This window comes from Vanellus vanellus (genome assembly GCF_965231255.1).
Source record: "Vanellus vanellus genome assembly, chromosome: 6".
In the NCBI taxonomy this organism is placed as follows: Eukaryota; Metazoa; Chordata; class Aves; order Charadriiformes; family Charadriidae; genus Vanellus; species Vanellus vanellus.
The window spans coordinates 55,792,538-55,819,362 of NC_138911.1; the positions used below are offsets into that span (position 1 = coordinate 55,792,538).

The 26,825-nt window shown below is 43.1% G+C and overlaps 1 protein-coding gene across 1 annotated transcript in view; it reads right to left on the bottom strand.

The window, feature by feature from the left end:
• The window catches only part of KCNH5 (potassium voltage-gated channel subfamily H member 5), a gene marked incomplete at its 3' end in the record, with an annotated part of 163,395 nt that overhangs the window by 130,303 nt on the left and 6,267 nt on the right, over positions 1-26,825 (bottom strand). The window contains exons 2-4 of the mRNA XM_082484995.1: positions 19,479-19,602; positions 12,467-12,573; positions 7,876-8,004 (exon numbers count right to left, since the gene is read on the bottom strand). Coding sequence (XP_082341121.1) covers positions 7,876-8,004; positions 12,467-12,573; positions 19,479-19,602 — 360 coding nt within the window. The remainder of the gene's footprint in view (positions 1-7,875; positions 8,005-12,466; positions 12,574-19,478; positions 19,603-26,825) is intronic.

The window sequence follows — 26,825 nt, forward strand, 5'->3', positions numbered from 1 at the left end:
GTTTTTAAAGAACTCCCAGAGTATGACCAAAAGGCTTTCTGCACCCATATGCAGAAAGGGCAAACAGGTTTCTCAGCTTCATCTCAGTGCCAGGCAAAATGAGAGAAAAGCTGATCTGAGTTTCAATATGTTTAATAAAAAAGAAAAGGAAAGCAACATAATGAATGGCTGTCAGTTTGGAATGATGTAAAATGCCCCACAATGTTAATTTCATTATTTGATAAGAGTATAAATTTGGTTCAGGAAGACAGCCAAACGCCTTGACAGAACAAGCTGCAAGCCAAATGCAACGGCCAGCCAGAGCCACAGCATATGTATGATGTACACCAGAGAGGCGTGAGCCAGGGCAGCTCCTCGTACCAGTGCTCTCTTGCTGGGGCTGGGCTGGGCTGGGCTGGGCTGGGCTGGGCAGCGATGCAGACCATTGACTTGATGACGGCCTCAGCAGTTGCCCCTGGTTTGCTCCCACCAAGGGGCCAAGGACCAGCCAAGGACCTTCCGCCCGACAGCTCCCAAATCGGCACAGCCACAGTGCTCATCACATAACATCACCTCATCCTGGTGCTGCATTTGAATCACCCGAGAGCCAAGTGTTCCCCAAATCCTCTTGTATGGTAATCTTCACTGAATTGACACTGCATGACACCCTCACCAAAATACTGAGACTGCGCAGTTCAGTAAATTACAGGTTAAATGGATGAAGAACTTGCTATCTGGCAGATATCTTTATCCAATAAGGAACAGTGGAAAATAGGAATAAAAAAATATTACTGAGAGCGTTCTGGGCCCCAGTGGGCAGGTCCCCTTCTATTCAGTGCTTTTCTCTATGGCTTGAAAGACATTTGCAAATGACCGATAAAATGCCCAGATGACAGGAAGATTAGAGGAATGTTGAACAGCAGTGAAGGCAGTCACGGAGGATGATGTGCTTGACAACTGGGCATGTGCCATTCAAATGTGTTTTAAATGGAAATCAGATATCTAGGCAAAAGCAATGCAAATTGTATCTCTGGCACAGGAGGGGGAACGTCCCTAGCAAAGAACAGTTCTGAAAAGGATCCAGAGGTCTTCATAGACGAGTAATTCAGCATGTGGTTCGCTTTGGCAAAAAGTCACCTACTCCTTGGATGCACAACAGTAAGAGCTAGGCGTGGAGAGGCTGAGCAACGGGCAATATTGAGGAGTTAGCTGTGAATCCATCTGGCTACAGTAACGGCTGCAGAAACTTATTTGGGACCTGGGAGGCTGAAATCCATGCCACCACAGCTTCACCCCCACTGCTGCCAATGAGCTGGATTAACGCGCAGCTAAAATGTCTGCGTATCTGCCACCACCAGACGTCCAAATTCAGGCGAGACAGAGGTTTCAGGAGCTCAGCTCATTTACTTTATCAAAAGAAGGTGGAGCGATGACTTGATATATAAGGTAAGTGCCTTAATGGGATGTTTTCAGTACAGCGGAAAAAATGCATAAGAAGATGCCACTGCAAGAAGCTGAAGCCAAGTTAATTTAAATATGACACTTTTTTAAAGCCAAAAGTGTAATGAAAAAGCAAGAAAAACGTGAAGGAATGTGGTGGATCCTCAGTCTCTTCAGACTTCTAAATTAACATTGGATGTTTGTCTGGAGGGGATGGTTTATTTACACACAAGTTCATGGGTTCAGCAGAGGAGTAACTTAGTGAAATGTAATGGACTGTGATATACAGATTAGACTTTAAACTCTCTATTATATTTATACTTATTATTTTACATATGGCTTCTGAGCGTTCAGTTTTCTACATAGAAAGTGTATCCATCTACAAACAGTTACTGCTTTAAAGATCAACTTCCAGTTTAATTCAGTCTCTCACAAGGGTAAGATTTGATTTCAATGGGATTTCTTTTTCATTGCACATTAAACTTCTAGAAATTTACAGACAGTTAATGCGCATTGTGGGTTGCTGATGGAGCACACAAAGGCCTCAAAAGGCAATACCAGATTTAGAAAAGCACTTGATTTCTGTGAAGGAAATGAAACAGCCCTGGATATGGAAATTCTTTCTTCTGTGATGAAATTCTTTCATCATGGTGGGTCTCTGACAGTAGCAAAGCAAGAAGGGGGGGGAGGGGGCAGAGCAGGCACAGAAATAAGGCCTCAGAGCATCACCCCTGTTGTGACTGAGGCAACAACTGCCTCTTCATGACTGTTCACCCTCTGCAGTGTCTGCTAAAAGTGCCACCAGCATGTCACTGAAGACAATAACGAAGATGCTTGTCCTGCAGCAACAGGAGCAGAGCGACTTCGGAAAGACTTCCTGGTTACTAGCAAGCTGTGCCCATCCAAAATGGATGGTTTCCTATACCAAGAGACTGTCTCTTAGCATAGTTCCTCTGAGTTGTCTACTATCGATACTGGAAGCCCACCTGGTGTCCTAGCAAATGATTAATTCTCTTGTTATCGCCGACAAAGTCCTTTCTCAAGGCCAAGGTGGCCCTGGAAGCTGCACTCTAGATGCTGGGGAGAATGGAGAGATGGAGGTGATCTCCTTGGTGCCTAAAGGCATCGAGGGGTGAAACTCTACAGATCAGAGCAATAGCAAACAGCACCAGAACAAGTGGGTCTCTAGAGCACCAAGACCCTTGTTATTACAGCCATGGAAAAGTGCAATAAAAAGGTAAGAATATCCAAATTGTGACCTATTAAATTACTGTTACGGATTACTGTCAAGGTGATGTATTCAACAGAGTACACTGTGCTTCAGCTAAAGGTAGAAAACTCATTTTCATGCTCTAATCCCTCCACCCACTTCTTCTATTATCACCAGGATTGATACCCCCTCAAGGAAAAAAGTTCCCATGTGCAACTAGTTATATATGCTTAATAACTTGCACTTATTAAAGATAAAAAAGGATCAGAATTATAGGCTTAGCAAGGATTAGCAAGCATAAGTGCGTATTTCTGCAACTACTACACTTTTTATAGCCCTGTCACACTCCGAGATAGAGTTGTATCATTATATAGAGTTATATAACCATAAAGAGTTATATCACTGGAAGCATTACAGCATTGTCCCAGACAGTCTTGATTATCAAAGTCTGGCTCTATCAAGCGAAAAAAAAACCCCAACTTCAGGATACTGCTGTGCCATCTCCTGATCCCATCTGTTAACGGCACATGGTCCTGAGTTGTAGGGGCCTCATTAACACATCTTTGCATCCTAATTCAGTGTCCCATCAGTATTCACCAGAACTTCCCAATCACCTCCAGCAGATGACAAGACTGATATACCACTCAAAAGAGATGCAAGATAACCAGTGAGACTCCTAGCTGAAAAAACGTCCAAGTTTACCTCGAGGCCACATTTTTTTTCACTGATGATAACAAAGGGAATAAAGCCATTATACAACTAGGTGAAACTCCACTATTAGCCAAAAAATGCTGGTCTTTTTTTTCTATCCTTAAACTTTCAGTTCAATATAATCTACAGCACTCCTGGCATCAAATGGTGTTAACATTTGAAGTGGCCCTTCTAATAGTTAGGGCCCAGAAAAATGGCTTCATTTTTTTCCTGACAAATAAATATAAGATTATTACCACTGTGTGTCTTTGGAGGGATTGAAAGTCTTCAGATGTTTTTAAAAGACCATTGGGTAAAGAGAGAATAAAAGCACAGCAAGCTGATAGAAGCATCCAACTGTGACCCTACAATGGTACAAACATTAAAAAAAGCCCAAACGATTCTTTGGGTTTTATTCTCTGGAAGAAAATACATAATACAATCTTTCATATGCTTGTAAGGGCCTTCCACCTCTGCTGCATAAGGCATTCAGCCAGGACACCTGGGGATCTGACCCTCTGCCACCACAGGTAGGACCTATTGCTTGGTACTGAATCCAGATCAGACAAATGTTCATATTACCAAAGAGGCTCAAGAGAAGGAAAGAAAGAGAGACCAGACAAACATAGCACAGCTACGGAAAAATAAGGATTGGAAATATGGTGCTGGAAAATAAGGCATTGTCCCAGGGATCACCAAGCGTGGCCATCATCTCCTGCGACACATCCTGCTACATCACTAATTCTCACACCTCTTCTTCCACGCTGCCACCACCCACAGCCACCAACTTAGGAGCTGGGGCACCTAGAAACCATAAACCAAGTCAACGGAGGGTGTTCTCCCCACCCTCCAGACCTGCACAATTGCTGGTGGCATCTTCACTCAGGAGTGAACACGTCAACTAGGTGGCTGTTGTTTCCTTCCATTATCATTTTCACTGCTTCTACTTGAGATGCCGGGGGTTTTTTTATACTTTTGCATGATCAGACACTTTTCAAGTAATTTTCCATTTACAAGGATACAACAGTACTTTTTCATCACTGTTATGCTGCTATACATCATAGGTCTCCTGCACATGGCTCAGCAATAATAGATACCAGCACGGGTAACAAGAAAACAAGTCAGTCAAATCTTTAGTGTCAAACCACCTATACCCTCTCAAAAAACAAGGGGTTTGATCTCTGTCACTATATTTTATTAGAGGACGGTAGCTTTTAAATATCCCTCCTCTCCAGTCTTGCTTTCAGTCCAGTAAGTTTCAACAGCTTTCTGGACTGCAACAAATTCACAGTCTCCTGGGTGACACGGGAAAATTTTTCATTACTTTTACTCCCTCCCGCAAGCAAAGCCCCCTCCTCCTCCTCCCCCCCCCTCCTTTCTGACAACATTAACACACAGCAAACAGTGAGCACACAGGTAAGCAGAGAGATACACCATCTGCCGCAGTGCCCCAGACCTCTCTAACTCCCCTCGCTCGCACGGGGCTAGTCCCTGTGATGTCAACTATATTTTTTTTTGTACTGAGCCTGTAAACAAGTATGGTTTTGAGGCTGTATTGGACAAAGAAATCCCACCCGTCCCTTGCAATGTGCTTTGTAGTAAGAAAACTGTTTTCTTTCCTTTGTGTGTCCTCTTTTCACAAATATGACAAGCTCCTCAACACTTCTGAGCAGTTCTGCATCCTCGTGACCAGGGCGTCATTACCAGTCCCCCAAAACTGCAGCTGCCCGTGCAAGGTCTGCACAAGATGCCGACCGCGTCGCAGCCACCGCAAGCAGATCTGGCAAATCCAACCATTTATTTCCAGGAGCAGGATACACAGACACCCTGCAGTGTAGGTACGCCCATTGTTATGATTTAAATACCAAATCCTTGTACCTCATAGGACTGTGATATACTGAAGCTTCGCAACAAAGCAACGTACCTTCGAACAGTTCAGAATATATTGGTACGGAGAGATTATTGCATAATGGCATCAATATTTTATTTCTGATGAATTTTTTATCTCAAATTTACTGCTCCCATAAGTAATAGACAGTAACTCATCTGCACCGTAGTTACTTATGTATTATGTATTGCATGGTCCTGGCAGAATTTCTGAAGAAAAATCATTCTTTTTAAAAGGAAAAAAATAGCCCTTTCAATGACAAATCCCAGCACTCAACAGCAGTATTTTACTGAAATGCTTTTTACCAAAGTTTAAAAATTCTCCACTAAATTGTAATGTATATGTTTACTAAACTCATAATTCAGAAAGAAAGTGGTCTGACAGCTTCTAAGCACATCGTAATGTTATCTGCAAGGACAATGAATTATGCATCTCTCATAGCACTATGTCTGACAAAACAATACTGATCCCGGTGCTGTGGGATCCCGCAGATCCACCCAGTTGATACACAGAGGGTAATGCAACAGGGCTGTTTTCCCATCCTTGTAGTAAAACGGTGCAAATATTTGCATACGATTTTTTTTTTTTATAAGAAGGATATAGAAGACAAGCTCTAATTTATGCAAAAGGAGAAGAAAAAAATCAGGTCAATGGTTTGTAATGACGGAGCTTGCTGGATGTATCGATCCATTTTAATCAATGCTCCAACCAAAGCACCCTGAGCAAATTCTTAAGACTTCTATCATATGCCTTACAGGCAGTTGAGAGATGCGGCTGAACTGCCTTCTGCAGTGTTTTGTTTTGTCTTTTTTTTTTTAAAGTATGACTTTGACAGAAGTAAGCGCTCTTTAAACACGCAGTCAAACCTCTCTGGCTGCTGGCGACAATATTTTGCAATGTTCATAGTTAACACCTGGCATTTTAACTAATGGTACCCTTCACTGGCGAGCAGCAGTACACAAGTTGCGCACGCCACAGCTATTGCTCTTTCCCGTCGGAACATATATTGTTCCTATAATGGATGCCAAATGTATTCTGCTGCTCCTCAGCCACGAGATGGGGAGGAGGAGAGCTCAGCCACCCCAGCACATCCATGCCCCTCCAGGGAAGGCAGCAGGGTACTAATCTCCCAGGCCAAGAATCCAAAGGAGGCAACATTCATCATTTCTGCATTTGGGAGGCACCTTCAATATGTTCTCCCTGTCCTGCTGCAGCCACACACTGCTCAGTGCAACTACGTACTGCAGAAAGTGGGACAGAGCCGGTGAAAGGGGGGAGTTTCGGGCGCTGGTTCCACGTGAGATACACCTCGGTCCCCCCAGAAAGCATCAAACAGGAAATCCTACAAGAGGATTCTTGCAAAGACTGGCTTTTCCCTCGATGAGCTCCCACTACATATTATATACACTGCAACAAGGAGCCAGTCCCACGCCTTGAGGCCTCTACAATTAAAGTCCTTTCAATTAACTGGCATTTATCCTAAAAATTTCAAATAATTTCCAGGCAGAAATTCCACGTTATGGAGCTGAAAGGTTGCTAACTAAATTGTAGAGGCAGTAAAGCTCATGATGGCTGAGAGGTGTTCCTGTATGAGAATCTTATAACTTTACGGATAATACTTTCTAGCAGGAAAATTTCCCATATTTGGTGTTAGCCCAAAGAGGGGCTTTTTGTTTTATTTTAAGTCCGCTTTTATAAATCTGCTTTTCAGTTATCCAAGCACATATAATAAGTGTTACCTAGATCATAAGAAATTAGTTTAAATCCTGTTTGTATTCGAATGATACCAAGTTTATTCCAAAGAAGACGGCTTAGAGCGCACAGGGCTCCAGGTGAGAATTCAAGCCTTCTCCAAGCGTGAAGAGAAAGATATAGCAAGGAATTAATCATCAGAAGGCAATTTCCAAGAGAAGACTGGATGTGGACGCTGCAGCGTAAATGCCCTTCTTTATCTAAGTGCATTATTTTACCCAAAGCAATACACGTGTGAACCCGACTCAAGACACACATGTCATAACCAAAGCAGAGAATGCTGGTAGATCCTCTGCACCTTTCCCTACCAATTCTCTCTTGTGCAAGGCTGCGGGTCTGGCCATGGGTCGTTAGGTGATGAGGGCACGGCACATCTCAACAAACACCATCGCCAGCAGCTGTTAAATAACAAATACAGTGTCCACTGCCGTGCAGTCATCATTGCTGGCCAGTAATAAAGGACCCAAAAGGGCTGCTTCTTTTGCCTTTCATCTCCAAGGGTGAGAAAAGGAGGAAATATCAACACCTCAGCACAAAGGAGCTAAAATAATGTTTTTCTGAAAAGAAGATACCAGTCCCTTAGGAGAAGCATCCCCCAAAACAACACAGCATTAAAATAAGTCAAAACTATGTAATTTTTAGCGAATGCCAGCTCTGGTGAAGAAGTAGTGAAATTACACAGAGAAAGGAAGGCTTGTGACTGCAGCAAAATGTTGTTAGGGAACTTCCACTTGTGGTGATTTATCTTTTATTTTTAAGCAATAATTTAGGAGAGTGGCATTGAAACTCCGACAGGTCACAAAACATTTCCTGAATTCAAGATACAGATAACAGGCACGACATGTCCCTGTCCCAGGACTAAGCTCAAACCTGTACTTTATCATTTACAAAAAATAATAGCATATTTCATATTTACCTTTTGTTGAATCATCTTCAATTGGTTGTTTGAACAAAGTGATATCTTTAAAAGTGCACAGGAACAAAACCACTTTTTCATGCTCATTTCTTATAGGTGCAATTTGCATGTAGAACCAAACTGGGGTTCCTGAAGCAAAGAAAAAGGTGACATTGGACTATGGTGTAGCACAAACTTTCCCCAGCCCATACCCGGAATATTTCATCATTTATATGTTATTAAAATACACATCTAGTTGAGGACCATATCTAGATATTTCCACATCTTCCAGATCCTTCAATTTTACCTCCCCCCAAAGAACATGTTCGCATTTTTGCAGATTCATAAAAATGGGGAAACGCTATCAATTTAATTAGCCAATAAGCAGAGACAGGAGGCTTAATAAATCTCCATTCTAAAATAAAATACATGACTCTTCCCCTCTTGCTCTTGGTTTTTCCCAGCATGTCTCACAAACTTAGTGTCTGCAGGGTAGGAAGGTAAGAAAAAATGGATGGATGCTATCTTTGAACCCTTCTTTACATAACACGGAGCTATCAAATCCAAAACTGATGGACTATACTGTCAAATGCTCCAATTTTGAAGCTACTCCATTATTTAAGAGGAGCTCAGGTAATCCAGACATAGAGTCTAAGCGTCCTATCAGGACAAATCAGGAGATTCAATTTCTTTTTTGTGTTTCAGGTCCTACCCTCCACCTCCTCGTTGTCCTGCCCAGTGGAGCACTCTTCCAATGCAGTTATCTCTATTTAACTTTTGAAGTAAACTGGAAATATTTTTCAAATCCTACCACTCATCAAATAAACAGCCAAAAAAACGCCTGCAGAGCTGGAGTGGTTAGCATGGCTTTTGCTAAGTCCTCACAGGGGGCTCCTGCAGGTGCTTAGGAGCTGAAAGTGTCTTGTTTCCTCCTAGGCTGAAACGCACGCGGCAGTCCCCTATGTACACGCAGGTCTGCTCTGTAAGGGGTGAAATCCTAAAAGACTTCAAGCAATTTGCTTAGAAACACCCTGTTCACCTGCAGAGACGTGAACGTCAGACACGCTTTTCCATCCGGCAGAGCTCCTTGCCCGCAGCCCTGTCCCCTCCCTCCCAAAATTGCACCTACACACACTGCACTATAAACGCCTTCACAGCCAGCTAATTACCTTTGGGATTTGATGTCCTTTCAGCCAGTTGACATAATGGCTTTTCTCCTGAGCCGCCTGAATGCCAGCCTGAGAGCTGACACATTGAGACAAGCCGCTGGCCCACTGTTATCCCACGGGCACCACTGCCCTCCCCCTTCCCCCCCAAAATCTCCTCTAATGCACCACATCTGGGAGCTGTGCCAGGAACTGCAGGATGGATGCCCAGAGGGCAATGAAACCCATTTGGACTAGGACTACTGTGGGGAAGGTTAAAATCCACAAGAGTTCATGACAAAACTCAGAATTGCTGAACTGGGATTAAACCAGTAACTCCCTAGCAGTAAACTGGAGAAGTGGGAGAGATGGGGGACTGCTTTTTGTGATAATTCCAAAGCCATTATGCTGATTACTTGATTATCTCAAGTCCTGGTTGCTAACCCAAGATAAAAGGCTCTTTTCATAACTGCTAAAAGAGAGTGCTGCAGCTCTCCGGAGTAATACTGTACTTGCACTTACACCTGGCGACTCATCGGCACCCTTTGAAAAGCTCTGAAAGTACGCAGGCAAAATAACCTGTACGACAGCACTGAAAAAAAATCAAAGACAAAGCAGCTGCTGCTGTCGAAGCAGCAATCTGGGCAAAAGCGGGCAAAGAGGCTTCCCAAGTATTACCATATATATATACACATATATACACACACATATATACATATATATATATGCATGCCTAACGTGATTGCTAAATACTTGGGTGGGGAGAGCTGAGGACTGTATGTGAGGGAATGCGAGAAGAAAGTTGTAGCAAATTTTCAGGGCCAAACCTGAAACCTGCTAGCCGGGGTAAAATGCCAAGGGGGTGTGTGAAGGCAGCAGTCGCGTGGATGCTGCCAGAGAACATCAGCTCTTAAAGATCTCCTCTGTGCCGACGGAAAGAAGGATGGGAAAGCAACCTGAAAAACCTCAAAATCTGCCTCTGCCAAAAGAGTAAAGGAATGGGTGAGAAAGAAAAGGTTGTGCCACATAACCAAAACCACATGGCACCTTTGGACCTACAGTTTAAAAATGTGGTCAGGAGCGTGCTCCGAGAGCACTGCAAGCTCCGTGCAGGAGAGAGGCAATAGGCAAGGTCTCTGCAGGCGACAAACATAAGCCCTTCCACAGAGTAACTGTCTACATTTTGCAGAAGTATATCGATACATATGAATATGCAGAAGTATATTCATTCATACCACCGGATACTATTCTTTATTTCTTTATCTGCTCCAATATTCAGCCTGAAGGATAAGAAGGATAAGCAGCCAGTTTCTTGAAGAAGCTTCTTCTGCACAGCTCAGAGTATTACAAATGGAGGCAAACCCTGGGCAAACCAGATGCTGAACTGGAACCAAAAGGTGAGCCTATCAGTCTTAGCAAGAGGTTGCAGTTCTGGGCTGCCGGCGATGGAGAAGGAAGCTGACAACAGATGTCATGGATGGGAACCAACTCAAGCCTGAAATGAAATATAAGGACTTTTCCATAAAGTCCTTCTGTAATCCTGCATAACTTATGGAAAGTATAGGCTTGGAGATCTGGGCAAAGGTGAAGATTTTTATTAAGGCAACTGTAGCTCAATAAATCTTCGAAGCATCATCAAGCTCCAGCAGGCAATCCACAACCCAAAGCAAAAAGCAACTGGCTTGTTACAGAAAAATCACCAAGAGAAGGCTTTCCTCTTTTTGCAGTTAAATAAAATTGGAAGGTATTTAGTTCAGGACTGGCCCATGCTGGAGCAGGAGCTGCCAGCCCAGTTAATAAGAGAAGCCAGGGTTGGGGAGAGCACCGGATCTCTGGGATCCTCTTTGGAAATCACATGGACACAGGGCATGGCAGCATTGCAAAGATACCCAACACAAGCCTGTCCCGGGAAATTTCCCTAATGTGAGGGGACACCCAGGTGACCTGCACAGGGAATAGGCAGAGAAGCAGAAAACCTAGAGAACAGACACATCCATATGCTGAGGAACTGAAAAGAGGTCATTTGGAGGACTCTCCTGGGCACCTGCAGAAACAGCTGGATTTCAGAGCCACTCTTGCTTCTCTTTTTAATTAAAGCGTTGGCTAAAATGCTTTGAAGCAAGCAGAACTGGAGAAATCTAAAGACATTTCCTACTGTTTAAGTGCACATACAGGAAGATTTAGTCTAAAAAGGGAAAGTGGAAATAAAGCAGAAAGCATGTGAGTTTGTTTCAAGAAGACGAGGTATCCAGGATGCGTTCTTCAATGTCGTGAAAGGTTGATGTGAGTTTGCTGAGAAATGGGGCGGTCAGGCACAGCTAGCTCTTTCCCGAGGCACATCATTACCTTCCCTAAGCCACAGTATGTAGAGGAAACCTCCAGCCTCACCCCAGCAAGGTGCTCCATGCCAGCACCGAAGTGCACCCGGAGGGCAACGTGGCCTCAGCAACCGGGCTCCAGGCAGCTAAACCAGGGGGAAAGCTCCCCGACCCCACAGGAGCTGCATCCTGTACTGGGGATGGAAAGCCAAATCAAAGAAAACATCTCCATCAAGACTGCTCTTGGCTTGTGTTTGACATGGCCCCCAACCCAGTCAACTCAAATTGTTCTGCTCCGTGTAGAGGAACCAGCTTTTCTGGAGCATGTTTCACCTGACAGTTTTGGCTTTCTACCTTGAGAAGATGGCCTGTGCCAGTGGAGGAGGATGCTCGTCTCCACTAACAGCAGCAGGAATCTCAACCACCAGCCTGGGAGAGATGGCCACACTGCACAAACCCAGTGTGAGACCACACAACAGTTTGGCTTTTCCTTAGTATGTGCTAGAACGTTGATAAGCCAAAAGCACTGTGGCAGGACAGAAAATGTGACTGGGGTGACTCATGGTTAAGATAAACTGAAGAAAAATTTCCCTGGTTCTGGCAACCTCCTGTAAACCCAGTGCCACCAAAAGGAAGGGACTTCGGTCCTGCATCTCATTAAGTCACAAAATTCCCGGGTTTCCTAATTAATCCCAGGGTTATGCAAAAACTCTCACTAGAGCTCGTACGTGCTGGTTTACACACCGCAGAGGCGCTGCTGGGAGCATCCGCTCACGGCAACCCCGGGGTCTGGGTTCTCACTTGTGGAGACATGAGGGTGTTTCCCGAGGGATGTGGGGGAACCTCATTCAGGATTTCTTTTCACTCAGCCGAGTCAGTTTCCCTGAAGGGAAACTATCCTCAAAACAAAATATATTTTGGAAAGAAGGAATCAGGCTAGAGACAGCAGGGAACAACTATTCTTGGCAAGCTGAACACTTGTCTTGAAAAAAGAACTCTTGTCTTGAGCTCTCGCGACCAAAATACCCATTTCTTCTCCAAATCTTGCCCCAAATTTACCCGTACATCAAAATGAAAATTTACTTTAGACTACTATATACTTTAAATACACATTATCACTCCCAACACCATACACAAATATATACATACTGTTTTTCTTGTAGAGGAGAATTTCAAAGCAGTTTGATTCGTAGTTGTCAAAAGTCTGTCTGACTTTTTCAATGGTCTTCTTGTCTGTCAGTTCACCATACATAAAACTGAAAAAGAAAAAATGTTTCTCTTTTTTCTAGACAAGCAGCAACTTTGTTACAGCCCCCTTAAATGGCGTAAGCATTGGAGATGCTATTAACTGTCATTTACCAAAGTTGAACTATGATTTACACTGCATTTAAATATTTAGAGTGTCACAAGGAACCCTACAGTAGCGAGTAACCATGACCACCTTTTTACTGTAAGTGACAGCAAATAAATCTACTGTAATGCTTCACTAAGTGCTTTTCTGAGCATATCTTTAAGGATACATGGTTAGAAAAAGAGGTGATAGCCTATAAAACCATTATTGCCACAGCTGCAGGCCATGAGAATACTGCTGTCAAAACAGAGAAAAATTAAACAAAACCTCTGAAACCTCCCAAATTTTGTTCAATCCTCTTGAAAAGGCTTCTGGAGGAGGAATCGAAGCTACTACAGGTAAAGGCTGTTGGCTGAATCGATGGCTACAAATCTAATCTTGTCAAGATGCATCTGGGACAATAAGATAATTGGAATCCTTTTACTAAATACTGATTACAAAAGGAGGGAGGATTTAACCGATAGGAAGTGATGACTGTAACGATCTGAAAATTCAGCACAGAAGGCAAGCGCATGAGTTGCCTCAGTGTAGCTGTATCTGCACTGCTACCAAACATAACCAAATCCACCCTCATTTTCCATATTGTGCACTGCATTTCTTTAATATTTCAGTGAAAATAAGGAAAACATTAAAATGCTTTTGGAGACTCATCCCTCTCCAGACTGAGAATACAAAAATGTAATTTTAACTCTGCTATTTCTTGCCACTTGACCATCTCATCTTTGCATTCTTTTCCAGGTCAGAGTTTCAGCTGGCGTAAGCGAACCCAACCCCCTGACCTTACTTTTGAAAGCCTTTGTACGGAAACAGCCAGGCTTTTATTGTCATTCTTCCCTGGATTAAAAATAAGCTAAGACCACTCTGTGCAAATTCCCAATTACAGAACTGAAGGAAAATGGAACGTGGGATAAAAGCTTTCAGACACTTGGATGAATATACTTTTAATTGATCAGACTTTTTTTTTTTCCCCCCATTTTCTTTTTTCACATCCAGTTTAAGCTTCGGCTGAAACCTACAACAGACAACCCTGAGAATATGAAAGAGAAAGGCAAAGCTATCAGTGCCTCTGTGGTTTCAATGCAGCTTCTCTTTTATTGATCAACAGACCTCCAAAGGTTCAATAAACATTTATTTTATGTCTACCGTTCCGAAAGAAACAATAAAACAGCATAGCGGTTAGTGACTCGGCAAGCATTAAAATACTCAATGAAGGCCAGACCATGAATCTTTTCTTTACACAGCCAACCAAGGGAGGTAACGGGGCTGCTCCCAGAACAAGGTGCTGCCCAGCACGGGTGGTGGAAGCAGACACGGGGCATCAGAGTAACTACAGCATCTGTATGTCACCACGGGCGCTTCTTCACTGGTAGCACAGGGGGAGCTACTGCTAAATGACAGGTCATCACTGTTACCTTTGGGACAGCAATATAATGGAGATGCCATTACAGCGACTGACGTCAGGAAACGGTTTTACCAGGGCACGAGGCTTCGTTAAGCTACTGCTTGTCATTAACATACACGGCCGTCTTTAGGAAATGCAAAACACAGCCTACTGCTCATTTTCCAATGACCTGCCTTTCCTTCCCGAGTTCAGCTGATAACCTTTTGTACATTTATAAGCGAGAGGACAAAAAAAGAGTTGGGGTTTGCTTTTTTTTTTATTTTTCTATGCCTTTTTTAATTCACTAATGAGGTAAAGCAGATCGCCCTCCTGTCTGCAAGACAAAATAAGAGCTGGTAGTTTTCACACAGCCTGTTGTGCAACTGACTTCTCTTTGTGTTTTGTTTTGTTTTGTTTTCCTGAGATTTAAAACAATGTTTCTCTAAGTCCTGAAGGAAAAAATAACATAAATTTGTTAAAGTGCTTATAATACAGAAAGTCATCATTAATTAGTATTAAAATAACAAATCGTTGGTGTTCTGAGTGGTGGACAATACCAGTTAGCACTGCTGAATGCAATCAATCATCTTTATGTTTTAAATTAAAGGCGGCTTATTACTGCAGTAAACCTGTAATACTCAAATCTTACATTATTTTCACACATAAAGAGACATTTTAAAGGCCTATGGAATAATAAAAACTTTTTTCAGAAGGCGGTTTTTAACAGCACCGAAGAAACCTCAAAGCCACTCAACGTATAAGTTATATGAGATCTTTGCTTATCACAGGTTTAATTTAATTTAGTCTGCCCTCTTTTGTACACATGGAAGGACTCCTACTTCTTCAGTCAATCCCTCTGTCTTTTTCTGCCTCATGTTTTTCGTTATTTAGTGCTTGTCGAGTGCCTTCAGTGCAAACTGTACAAGACATAAATATCAAAACCACCCTGCTACTGGGAATCTTACTACCTGGAAAATAGATTCATCAAAGAGAAACAAGACTTACTGAAATACGCAGAGAAAGGCACAATCTTAGATAATTTTCCCATCTCTGAAACACACCATTTGTCTTTTAAGATGCCTGGACTCCCGCCTGCCTTTGAAAGCATCCCTTGGCACAGAAAAGCCACATCTGAAGCTCTGTATTGTGCTCTTCTGTCCTTTGTCAGGATCCAGAGCAGCGGCATCAGAACAGCTGCAGGTCTGCGCCAGGGCGGTACTTAACAGCTGCTTGCGAGGAATTATACAGGAGAGAGGACAGGTGAAGCGCAGCAGGTATATATGATCCTGCATCCCATTTACGGCTCTGTTCATCCACAAGCGTTGAATGAAAAGGCATCAATTACAGCAGACAACCGCCTGCCCAGGAGGAACGGCAAATACAGGTACACGTCAATAGCTTCAAAACTTGGCAAGTCAAGGAGCAGCCACCACTTCTAAGGAGAAACGGTGCAGCTCCCTGGGTCCCACTGGCACGCTCAGCGAGGTTTCTTTGCACGGCTTCGGCAGCGCAAGGAGGCCTTCTCACACGCACAAAAATCACGTCACGGAGGTGCCGTCCCAGTATCAAATCTAACCCTTTTCAAGTCCAGCACACTGTACCCACCATGGAAAATCCCATTTCTTTGAAAACGGTGGGAATTTTGCCATTAGCTTCACTGCAGCCACGATTTCACTTGCAGACTTTTTTTTTTTTTCTTTTTTTTTTTTTTTTTAAATCCCATTGGAAATGGCAGTAAATCAAAACAAGGGAGAGCGGAGACGCTGCAAGTGTTTCAGTGGAAAAGCTACCTGTAAGCAACCGCTTCAGCGCGGAGATCCAGTTCCCCTCCCCATACAGCTGGAAGGCAACAGGCAAACAGGGCGGAAGAGCAGGTTTCCTCTTTGAAAAGAAAACCAGCAACCAGTTCCTCCCAGCCCAGCGCAAGGCTCTCAGGTGCAAGGAAGGGTAAGCAAAGCCAAGCCTGGAGCAAACGCCAAGTGTACGATGCCAGGGGAGGTCTACCAACCAGCCACTCCAAGGGTGCCCGCTCCTCTGAAGCCTTGCCAAGAATACGGAGCTTAACTTTAAAAAACACTGATATTACTTGCAACACTAAACCAGGGTTTAATGTTTTAAAACTGTTTATTCTTTCAATGTATTCGTGAAGACATACATTGTCATGACCGTGGGCAACTGGGCGTGAAACAAGCGGTTCTCCTGGATGCTGGCTGCTCTGCCGGTGCACCTCCAGGCGGGGGGGGGGGGGGGGGGGGGGGGGGTGTTAATTGAAGGTTGGAGGTATGGCAATTGCAGATGCCCTGCTCCTCCTGGACTCTCGGCTCATTTTCATTTGGCGCAGTAACGCCTCACCAGCACACAAGTTCTTTCACCTAAAAATCCTGTGCATTTCATCACTCGCTTATAGCAGTTATTCTGTATATCAGCCTCAGCCATACCTGCAACTTTGGGTGAAGGAACACCCACTGATTCCCATTACGCAATATTCGTGTCGCCTGACCCCTGGGTATACTGGGCCTCCTATACAGTGTCCGTGAAACTAGGGAGACTGGCACTGGTGCTGAGGTATTCCTAAGTGATTTTCCTGCCAATGGGCACATTGTTGCTGATTGCAAAGATGAGAGAGGTGCAAAATCAAAGGGATTACCAGCTTGTCACAGGACTAACTCATTGCCTGAGCTGGAACACAAATCACTTGCACCTCCAGCACATCCACCTCTCCCTGAGACCACTATCAGCCAAGACCCCCTGAGACCAAATATAATGATGACACATAAGCTTCCCCAGTGTAGGGTATGGGGTGGGACAGACAGAAATAGGATATAGTGCATACCTGCTGGACTACCCTGGAGAAAAAGCATGGATGAAAGTTGATTTGAAGGTACTATACCTTACAAGCAGGGGCAAACTTACCCAATATTAAGAAATTATTTTTGTCCTTTATCATACTCATGATTAGCAACAACGACAATTTGAATCAGGGGCTAGATTTACATTGTTTGTATCTCTGTATTTTTCTTTAGTTGGGTTTTTGGCACTAAAAAGCTGTAAAAACAGACCCTTCCAAAACTTGCAATAAAGGTGCACTCTTATCGCAGAGCACTTGCCTTAGAACAGTAAAGCAAACATTATATATAAAGCAATTTTTATGCATAATGTAATCTGGGCATAACATAGCAAATCTGGACCAAGAGCCTCACTCCGAAAATAATATAAATAATGGCCCCAGATATAAAAAAATCTACAATGACATTCTGCTGAGTAAGCCTAAGCAGGCACCATTGGCTTCGAGACTACTTTCCATTCCATACAGCTGCACAGCTCTTCATTAGAGAGCAGCTCCAAAGACATTACTCTGGAAGGCTACGCACTGCACGTCAGACCATGCTGAAAACCCTTCCAGCTCTCCTTTAATCGGCAAAGACCGGCACGTCTCCTAAGAAGCAGGGAACATCACACTGCATGTATAACTCCACCAGCTAAGACCCAGGCACAAAAGAAGTGCTGGCCATGCTTTGAGTGTAGAGAGGTCTCTCCAAAATCCAGAGATGGATATATAGAGTGATGATAAAAGACAAAAAATAATACCTATCTTTGCTACCGGTCCCATTTTCCGCAATAACTCCTCCTTGAATTTGCATTTTAAGATTCACCTGTATGATCTACTTGAACGTGGTCAAGAAAGAATCCTTACAAATGGTAACTCGAGCCCATCGCTTTCACAAGAAGCACTCAGACGGAATAAACCTTTTGGTCCCCTCAGTATTTGAGGCACGGGGGAATCATTATCAGAGAGCTATTGCTAAACCTTCCCTTCCTCAAAACTTTCCTACAATCCCATTCTATATCGGTAATTATTTTAATGCGCGCAGACGATAAAAGTGATGGCTCACAGGAAACACACGGTTCAACGGACAGGATAGCAGCGAGCAAAGGGGAAAGCGTGCACGTATATCCGGAATGTCTGTGATAAGGCTGTTTCTTTCAGCCCCACTGAGTATATCGACTCTGTTACTACTGTGTGAATGAATATTTCATTTCAGCAGCACGCGCCCATCTCTCCCCCGTTGCCCATGAGAGGACACCTGGCTGCACAGAGCAACCCTGGACCCTTAAGGCTTCCTCCTCTTTCCAGCGGATGAGAGCAGCAACCACACGCCATCACGTGTTGCTTTTTGGAGTAAACGATGACCGACATTGGAGGACAGGCTCCCAAAAATCATCGCTGTAGATATGCAGCCCCATCCTCCCAGCGCCCCGGAGCTGGTCACTCCCCGAATGTATGAAGGGAAAACCTACACGAACTTGTATCTCGGCCATTCCTTGTTGCCTCTGTCCCCGGTTTACTTTGCTCACACACACACATGCATTAGGGATTTAGTCTTTCCCCAAAGCATCTCCTTTTAAAGGATGCAGCAGACAAGGTGCAGATGCACATCTAACCATAAATCACAGCTGCCTGCTCTTGAAAGACCACCGACAAAAGGAAAAAGCCATAAAGCTGCAATGCTCAACGTAAATATATCATCAGCTTAATTATCCCCTTGGGAACAAAGATGCAGTTTGCACTTACTGTGTCCTCTGTGTGTGTGTGTGCACACGTGTGTGTGTGTGTGTGTGTGTGTGTGTGTGAAAAAAACAGGGATCCACATGGGCTGCAGAATAGCCCACCGCCTCCTGGCATGATAACAGGAGACTTAACGAAAATCTACTAAAAAAGCCTTTGAAATACATTACCTAAAACCCCACTTTCTTTATTGGATCATTAACTAGAGCACATTCGTACTCATATTAGCCAGGATAAATTTCAAGTGAGAGAATAATAATGTCTAAATCCTCATAAAACTTATCCCCTCTTTTGGGAGCACCTGTAGTTCACCCTCATTCACTGCTAAAACTTTTCAAAAGCTTTTCCATCAAACAGTCTTTATTCCTGAAATGCAATGCAGTTACTTGAAGATGACAGGAATTTCCAAACTGGGCAGATTTGGCTTGCTTTCAGAACAGATTTGGGTGAAATATATTAAATGTGCAGAGGTTCTAAATAAAATGTAAATAAAAAAAATCTAAACAACTGGAATTTAGCTTTCTTTATTTAGGATTAAGTCTTACAGGATCCTAAACACTACTACAGATTTAGCAAAGGACTTAACATTAAGTATTTGAGTAGTTTGTTAATCCTGGTGGAACCAGCCATTGATTTTACTGTTAGTCAACAATGTGCTTAGCTGAATGCACATGGTTAAGTGCTTTACCATGTCCTGGATAAGTTGCTGGTTTCATTAATTTAAAACCTGTTTCGATACTTCAATTTCTGCAAAACAATGCTTTTCTTACATCAGTCCTTTTTCCAAAACCTCATTGTTCTTCCCAGCAGATCATAATTTTAAAAGTGCATTGAGCGGCAAGAGACAGACAGGCGGCATTACCTGCAAGTGCTACTCTTCTGCATGACGTCAGCTCGATGATATCCAGAGAGTTTACAAAAACCGTCATTACTGTAAACTACGGGCCAGTCCACAATCTGAGCATTTCCCAACAAAAAACTGGATTCTGAAAAGAGAAAGAGAAAAACAGAGAAAGGGCTGTTGTCAGTGGCAAAGTACACTTAAATCCTCCGTGTGTTACACAGCAGATGCGGAGTTATCCATCATGGTAACTTCTATCGTGAAATTTCAGAGGGAGCTGAAATCAAAATGCTCATCAGAAAAGAAATCGTGACGAAACAGGGTAACTCCTGGCAAAGCGAGCAGCTTTTTGCACCCCAAAATACTGATCTAAGCACCAATGCTTTAACAATTTAGAAAGGATTCATTTATTCACAACATCTGGGCCAAGTATCATGTTTGATTATCATTTTATATGTATCTTTAAATCAACCTTAAATTAACTTGCGAACTGAGTTTCAAACGCTGAACTGTATGTGCGTCCAACGCTGATGATGACTCTCTTGCTGACTTGATGACTCTCTCTTGCTCTTGATGACTCTCTCAAGTAAATTTTTCCTCCCGGCAGGTCCCAGTCTGTTTTGCAGGACACAGCCAGCATCCCTGGGATGAGGGACAGAGAGCACCAGGAGCCGCTGGGGTGCAGTGAGGTGTGCCCACCGCATCTCCTGGTACACTACGAGCCCCACCACACCTGGGAGGGCAGATATTAGGTGACCCACATGGAAATTCGGCAGGATCGGGGAACTGATGAGTGCCAAAGGGACTTACGCACTGAAATAACACAAAACAGGTACTCAATTTCAGTGGCGGTCTAATAAAAATGCAAATAGGTGGGTTCGGCTCATCCTGGTAACATGCATCCATCGCTGTAAACACAAAACACGGGCAGGGAGCATTTCTTGGAGGCTGAACTCAGGTTTAAATACCGCTTCAGTCATCTGTTCTTTCAATCAGTGCCTACAGTTTATACGCACGGACTGGCACCAACACATTATGAGTTAGTCCTAAAATAGTTTTATTCACTAGTTTGGAAAGATTCTTCCGTCCCTGCTTTTAGCAAGGTGTTTCCAAAGAAGGAAATACCCATTTTGCTTAAACACAATGTTGTGGGATTTTATGTTCATCGACGCCGTAGACATTCCTTATTTTGTTTCAGAAATAATATTCTTGCTTAGTAGAGGTTCTCAAATGGTAGTCTGGGATGATCTTCAAAGTTTTCTTTATTTTTACTGTTAGTTTTCAATTTCATTGTGACTGCAGCTATGGAACTAACTGGTCCCATTCACTGAGGCTAAAAAGCTATTAAAATATAACTATTTAACAATCACTGCTGTATGGAAATTAAAGGAAACGTTCCTTTTAACAGTTCTCGTGGGGAAAAAAAACAATTAAGGAGATTTTTACAAATTTTCTTCGTAATAGCCAAAGAATGGTTATGCCAATTACTTACAGACATATACTCAGGTGCACACATTAATTTTCACATAAGAGTGACACTGCGTTTCCATGAGTTACACGTACCCTTCTCAGCGTATTTATAACTGTGACTAGATTGTACATTATGCAAACATTATTCTGTTGAACAAGGCAAGTGTAATGAAAAAAATAGTATTTCTTTCTTCTTTCTTTATAAGCATGAATTTGGAAAAAAACAACGCGGAGATTATTGGCTTCTCTATAGAAAAGCAGATTAAAAAATATTTAAAAGCCAACCAATGTGAGAAGTAGGAGTTTAGATTCTGTGAAATCTAACACTTTTGAATTCTAAGAATTTATTTGACTCCATCACAAATATTCTTAAGCCTAAATGCCAACTTTAAAAATTTGCTTTCCTACCCAAAGGGAGATGCCCTTGCCACCAGCAGCAGAAAACACAGAGTGAAGCCCGAGCATTACATAAAATCTCCCTGGCTTTCCACAGCACTTTCTGCACCAGGGACTCAGCTCAGCTTTCCTCAGCACAGCGCAGATAAGAACACAGGGGACATCCTTAACCCCCTGGAAACCGAAGGGTTCACTGGAGCTCATCCCGTCGTAGTGACGTTCTCCAACACCTTCCATCTTCTCCGGTTTGGAAAAGGGGAGACACCACCAGATCCCTAAGCTCATCGGGTTCCCCCTGTGGCAGCCACCCTACCACCACCGCACCCCAGCAGCTGGAGAGGATGGGGGCATAAGCAATTCTTAATTTCCCATCCCACAGGGAAACAACCAATACTACAAGTCCTCTGGTTAGATTTGGAAAGAGATTTCTTAACAGGATTATCTTTTGCCAAAGTTTTGCTCGCAAATCTAGATACAACAGGCACAACCTGGGCGGTGAGAAACTGCGATACCACACTCACTCATGGATGCTGTGCACATCTGGGTGCTCCCCAGAGGACCACAGTCCAAAAGCAGATAACAACGCTTCGAAGCCTCCCCGTCTGACAGATATAATCTTAATTGTGTATTCCCACCACATAACTGTTTCAGGACACAGACTACACAGCAGAAGATACATGTTGAAGCCAGCAGCCAAAATACAGCATTTAATGGTTGTCTTCTATGGATTCTATACTTTTTTACACCTGAGGGTCTCAAAATACTTGATAAGGCATCACTAAACTCATCAAATCCACCAGAAACGGGAGGGAAAAAAAACATAAAGCCAAATGATTCATAGTTGAAAAAAAAAAATCCCATAAAAATAGAAAAAATATACAATCGAAGTACCTTGGTAGATACTAGTGTTTGTAAGGTTAGATCAGATATATAGTATGCGTACTATAAACTTGACCATATATTAGAATATGTTTTCTTTTGACCCCATGAATTTTCCTTTACTTAACTGACTTATTTTTTACCCTTGTCTCCTAAGCAAACAGGGCTTATTCATCCACGCTCAGAAAGTGAATATGTATGTGTACGTCCTATTCCAACTGAAGAAAAATCTTGAATCAATGTTTGCATCTTGTTAGAGACCAATGAATCTAACTGCAGGCACAAAGCCATAGGAATCCGTGTTTCATTAATGCCGCTGCTCAGTGAGCAGCTTGATAAAATTTAAGGAAGAATGGGTCAGCGTCTGCCCCTTGGGTTTTATTGTGCACCCAAGTATTGGGATCCACAGGACTCCATGTCTACCCTACATTTTATCAGGAGTCATGTTATTTTCTCCAACCAAGACACATATTAATTCTTCACTATTTCTTTACTTTATCCAGATAAAAACTCCAGGCAGATTTAACTTTATATTAGCCAGTTCATACTCAGCTGTAAAGATCCAAACTGCATACTGGATGACGGGATGCTCTGAGAGAACCTCTTTTTTTGGCCATAATTTCTTAAAATTGCAGAGTGGAAAGGGACATGGACGAGTTTTTGCTTTGAGTCCTCTGCTGTGACTCCTTGTATATTCTCTAATATGTCTCCATTTTGGAGACTAACTTTGGTCAACAACAGAGTAGTAGATAATACAGCCTTAGGGTCTCTAGGAGTTTTGTGCAGTTGGAGAAGAGACTGCCTTTTATCAGGTCATCACCACTAAGCACTCATGAAAGTCAATGAAAGTCCCCTGAGGCTGGGTCCTAACAGCCAGTTCTGGACTACATCCATCTGCATGCCTAACTTTTATTATTTCTACAACTCAATTACATGGTTTCCTCACTAAGAAAGGTCCATCACAGTCATGTCGTTGGTTAAGATTTCCATCTGCTTACAGCAAATTCCACTCCGTTCAATTTCCAGCTGGCTGCTTGAACCTGGTGTAAGAGACAAGGGTTGGAGAAATCTCCTTTCTTGTCCATCTCCAGTTGCCATAATACAGCCTAACACCAAAACCAAGTCTGTTCCCTACCAAACACAACTGGCTGTGCGTTCCTCCAGGCCTCCTTTGCTAGCAGCTCCAAAACAAGGACCCTCAGACAAGGGCACCTTGATGTTCCCCTGTGCCCTGATGTGGTGACTCTGTGGTGAAGTCCTGTAGTAGCCTCTTAGCACAAGCCAAGTCTTCAAGCAGATCAGGTATAGCAAACAAGTGTGCTACAGACCTGCCTACAGGCTGCCAACCGACTTGCTCCTTCCTGAGATACATCCATACTCATTGCACGCAACAGGGAGGAAACACACTCAGACCACAGGTATTCACCCAATGACAGCCAGCGTTGCTGCAGGCAAGCACCAGGTGCATCTCCATCATGACATCCCAGGTTCACTCCTGGTCCTCCCCTTCCCCTGATGGCCCACACTCCACATCGGTTAGTTCATATCAAAGATCTTTTCTGGAGTGAGCCAAAGGACATTTACACAATCAGCCTTTTCTAAAGCACGGGGCATGAGCCCTGCAATGCTACACACCAAGGACTGCCTCCCCAGGGCAGATGCCTTCTGCAAGATAGACCCAGGCTCAGACTCCCTTCGTGGGAGCTCTCCTTGCCTGCTCTAGTCTTCAACAGATACGAATGGTGTATTGCACCCTCTTCAGAAGAAAAAGAAAAGGAGCCAACAAAAGGTCTGCAAATTGCAGGGTGATGAGCATAGGGAGGACACCAGCACTGGGATCTCCCCAGCTGTCTTCCTGTTGGATTCAACACACAAGAGCTATGTTCTGCAAGCTAGATTTTTTTAAAGAATATATTCTCAAGGATAAGTATTTCTTAACAGAGTTTAGCTACTAAAAACTGGACAAAACCGAATTGAGCCATTACGCCTACACCAGAACACCTGAATTTACTCCGTTTTTAGGTATACCAGGACTTCACTGAAAGAATAGTATTACAACAGGGATTGCCAAGGATAGCCCAAGTTATGGATGGCAATGCATAAATACAGTTTGCATTCTATAGTGAGACACTGGTAACTAAAACTTGTGCAATATCTGTGCTGTGGCCCAGAAAGTAAAGTCGTCTCTGTGTACAGCAGCACCTAATCTCACAAGTATTTTACTATGGACGCTAGGAACTTCTCCCCTGGTCCGCTAGACATCGGCCATTGCTGAAAGCAGGACAGTAAATCCAATAGACCAATGGTCTGATCCAGTATAGGAAACTCTACACAACTGTGATCCAGATTACCACGTGGCGATATCTCATACTCCGAAAACATGGACATGCGGTTAACTTCAAAACTTGCCTGATGATTAGCTGGAAATATCTGGTAATGCATTCATCCTTGCTTGGATTTCTCCGATGCACTGAAAATGCATTTCCACTTCCCATTTCCTTAGAGATAAAAGTCACTTTTTATTATTTCTGAGATTGTCTCGATGCCATTGCCTCCAGCAATCGTGTTCTCCACCCATCCCCCTTTCTAATATACTGTAGAGAGCCCAAATCGCAAATCTGCAAGTTACATAAGTTCTTTGACTTAGACACCTCTATACACCGGTGTCTGTCTATAAGAGAGCGGGGAAGCTGGGCTCAGCCAGCAGACTCGCCTGTCTCAGAGTTCCTAGATTCCCTCTTAGGAAGGCAGCAGGCTTTTTATTAGCTAATATAACTCTCCTATTTACAAGGTTTAATACTGACGGCAAGGAACTCGGGTATTAGAGGCATACCGTTAGCAAAATTTCAGGTTGGAAAAAAAACAATTGAGGAAAACAATTGTTATAGGCACTGTATTTGCTGTTGCTGTGCTTCTGTTTTGTAAAAAGGCTCTTTTGTACAAAGGCAGCCTATGCTATAGAGCAGCAAGCCTTTAATCTTACTCTGTCTTGCAGTAGCTAATACTCAACACAGCGCTGAGCCTTGTTTTGTTTAAAAAAAAATAATAAAAAAAAAGACCACAGTGTGCAAGGCATTTTTTTTTAACCAACGAAATGCCCAAAGCAGTGTAAAATTCATGTTATGTAATGACAGGAGAGCAAGAACAGCTAAATCATTCCAGGAGATACGCTTAGCCAAGTGAGAAACGTTGTCTCTAATCATCTTTCCTCAAGAATGCTTGGGTACCACTTGTAACTAAAATTGTTTAAATCACCATTTTGGAATTCCATCTCATCCCAACAAAACTGGCAACTAATCTTTTTAGAAAAGTCACCATTGAAAACTTGTTTTAAAATAATGAAGCAGTAGCAGAAGACAAGTAATAACCATTATTATAATAATAAAAAGAAGCAGTGTTTCCATCTAGGAATTCCTATCAAGCCACTTCACACAGAGCTGTCCTTCAGAATTACTGCTCTTCCATTGCAGAGCAAATGCAGCCCAGACCTGACAGGGTCTGTGAAACGTCTGGAATCTGCCTTTTTTCCTAATGCTGTCTTATAAAAGCCCCAAACCACTTAAACTGCTGCCAGCTGACTCTCCTTATAACTACACAGGGATGGTATATTGCTGCAGTCTCGTTTAGAACATCCTGGAAAACTCGTGGGGCTCCTCTGCGTGTGTGTTGGGGAGAGGGGGTCCTAAAAAAACGTTCTCATTTTTTATTTTCTTTTAGGTCTCCTGAGCAAGTCTTGGCCCTGATAATACGTATTTCCACTGGTGGTGTTTACAGTGACTCCAACCACATGCTCGAGACATACTGCATCCCCACAGAATGCAACAGAAAATCCTCAACCCTTCTGGAGGGCACTGCCCTCCGAAATCAGCCTCAACGGGCACCAACGTCCCTCCGGCTCTGGGGTCGGCTGCAGACAAACCGCTGTGCTTGAAGCAGCAACCGCCACCAGCACTTTGTACTCCTTACTATAAAACCACATCGCTGTTTTCGAACAACGCTATTATTTCCCCGGTGTCTTTAAAGCATGCAAAACATCAGTGTCATTCAATTTATCCAGCACATTAAGCGTTGCTTGCCTGAAAAAAAAAAAAAAAAATCTCTCAAAGGACTAACTCTTTACGTCACCTTTCTGTACCAGTGGTTTTTTTTTTTTATTTAATACTCATATTATGAAAAAGCAAAGAGAGCTAAAGCCAGAGCAAGACGCCACCATACCGACTGTGCTAAAATGATCTATTTCTTGCCCCAAATAAGTGCTCCTCAAACAAACCAAAAGATAAATAATCCAGCATTGGCTGAAATATGAAATCCACGTGTAAGTCACTTAGCTGGGAACACAGCAGCTTTCAGCAATTTAGCAAGCGAGCTCAAGAAGAGCCATTCTGCCTGGAGTTTACCTCCTGAAAATTTAAAAAAAATTAATTTCGTTCATTCTGAATGTGAAAGCCCACAAACAGCACGGTCCCCTGCCTTCACTGCAGCCCAACTTCATTGACCCCAGGAAGAGTTTCACGCCAGTAAGGGCAAGAGAGAGTCCCCAAGTTGCCTGTGAAATGACATTTCATACAATTCTGATCACAGGTTCTCCCCCACGCATTCGTTTATCCTAGAGTTAAACTAATC